This window comes from Lissotriton vulgaris, chromosome 8 (genome assembly GCF_964263255.1).
Source record: "Lissotriton vulgaris chromosome 8, aLisVul1.2, whole genome shotgun sequence".
Lineage (NCBI taxonomy): Eukaryota > Metazoa > Chordata > Amphibia > Caudata > Salamandridae > Lissotriton > Lissotriton vulgaris.
Genome location: NC_141696.1, coordinates 330,971,251 through 330,972,681, shown reverse-complemented (window position 1 = coordinate 330,972,681; position 1,431 = coordinate 330,971,251). Strand labels below are relative to the sequence as shown.

The following is a 1,431-nucleotide window of genomic DNA, read 5'->3' as shown; positions in this document are numbered from 1 at the left end:
AGAAATGGCAAAACACTTTGTCCTTTTCTATCTTGGCCTGGATGGCACTTTGCTAATCCAATGATTAAAGACTTTGATAGAAAAACAGACAGGAGCTGCTTTCCACCTAAACTTGAGAACTACTCAGAGTTCTCTCCTTAAAATTGAAGCTAGTAAAATATAGTAGTGCAGGAACATACTAACCCTAAAGTTTAACTATATTTTATGAGTGCCCCCTCCCACCCAAAACTGATATTCAATTAGGGTGAAAAGTGTGCTCTAAAGTGCAGCATTTGCCCACATCTTTTAAAGAAAAGTCTTCAGAAAGACCTTTCAAATGTTTGTAGAGGAACTTAGGCTTGCTCCATTTGTTTGTTTGTTGCAATATTTAGTGAGCATTTACATCTCACCAATTTGAAGTTCATCAGCCTTAGCTGACAACTATGCACCTCGAGGAGTCTTTCACCTCACCACACAAAAATCTGACTCTGCCACTGCATATTTCAGTAATTTTTGGACTGTAATAAAAATGCTAACTTGGAGATAAAAACAATTCAAACATTTCGGTTACGTTCGGTTACGTCTGTCCCCCTAGGCCCTCTTGCCTCTGATGCGTCGGGCCAGCTGGATGTCCTTGGGCATGATGGTCACCCTCTTGGCGTGGATGGCGCACAGGTTGGTGTCCTCGAAGAGCCTGACCAGGTAGGCCTCGCTGGCCTCCTGCAGGGCCATGACGGCGGAGCTCTGGAAGCGCAGGTCAGTCTTGAAGTCCTGGGCAATCTCCCTCTCCAAGCGCTGGAAGAGCAGCTTGCGGATGAGGAGCTTGGTGGACTTCTGGTAGCGGCGGATCTCGTGGAGAGCCACGGTGCCGGGCCGGTAGCGGTGAGGCTTCTTGACTCCGCCGGTGGCAGGCGCGCTCTTGCGGGCTGCCTTGGTGGCCAGCTGCTTGCGGGGCGCTTTGCCGCCGGTGGACTTGCGGGCTGTCTGCTTGGTGCTGGCCATGGCGGGAGCGGTGCATAATCCTGTCTCTTCTTCATTACCTCCTCATCTGGCTTCCTCTTCCAGTCCTTACAAATGAGGCTCCTGTCTTAGATGTAGATCGTTTTAACTAGGCGTTGGCGGAACTCCATGAAGTCTGTGGAATTACAATATAACTCTGCGAGATTCCGCGGAAGTCCGCAAACGTGTGGAAATAGGCATGTTGCGCTGTGATTTACCGCCAGGAGCTCGTTCTGAGCTGAAAAATCATTGCGAATGAAACAAATGGCATAGCTTCTTAAGTTGATTTTGCTGCCGTACTAATAGATTTTCTACTTGAGTGGCAGCTTTCTCATTGTTAACGGTGACGACCTCCCGCGACTGGCCACGTTGGAGAAATCTCACCGGGTGCCCTTCTACCATCTGAAAATTCCACATACCGTTTGCGAGCCGTACACTAGAAAAAAGTCCACC

At 48.8% G+C, this 1,431-nt stretch overlaps 1 protein-coding gene across 1 annotated transcript; it reads right to left on the bottom strand.

Moving 5' to 3' along the window:
- Window positions 1-570: 570 nt before the first annotated feature.
- On the bottom strand, window positions 571-981 carry LOC147697009 (histone H3, embryonic). The gene has a single exon (XM_086933272.1). It carries the CDS (start codon window positions 979-981, stop codon window positions 571-573), a length of 411 nt encoding a protein of 136 aa, XP_086789398.1.
- Window positions 982-1,431: the final 450 nt, after the last annotated feature.

Coding starts and splice junctions, on each gene's coding strand:
- LOC147697009 (XM_086933272.1), bottom strand. CDS start 981: ATGGCCAGCACCAAGCAGACAGCCCGCAAGTCCACCGGCGGCAAAGCG.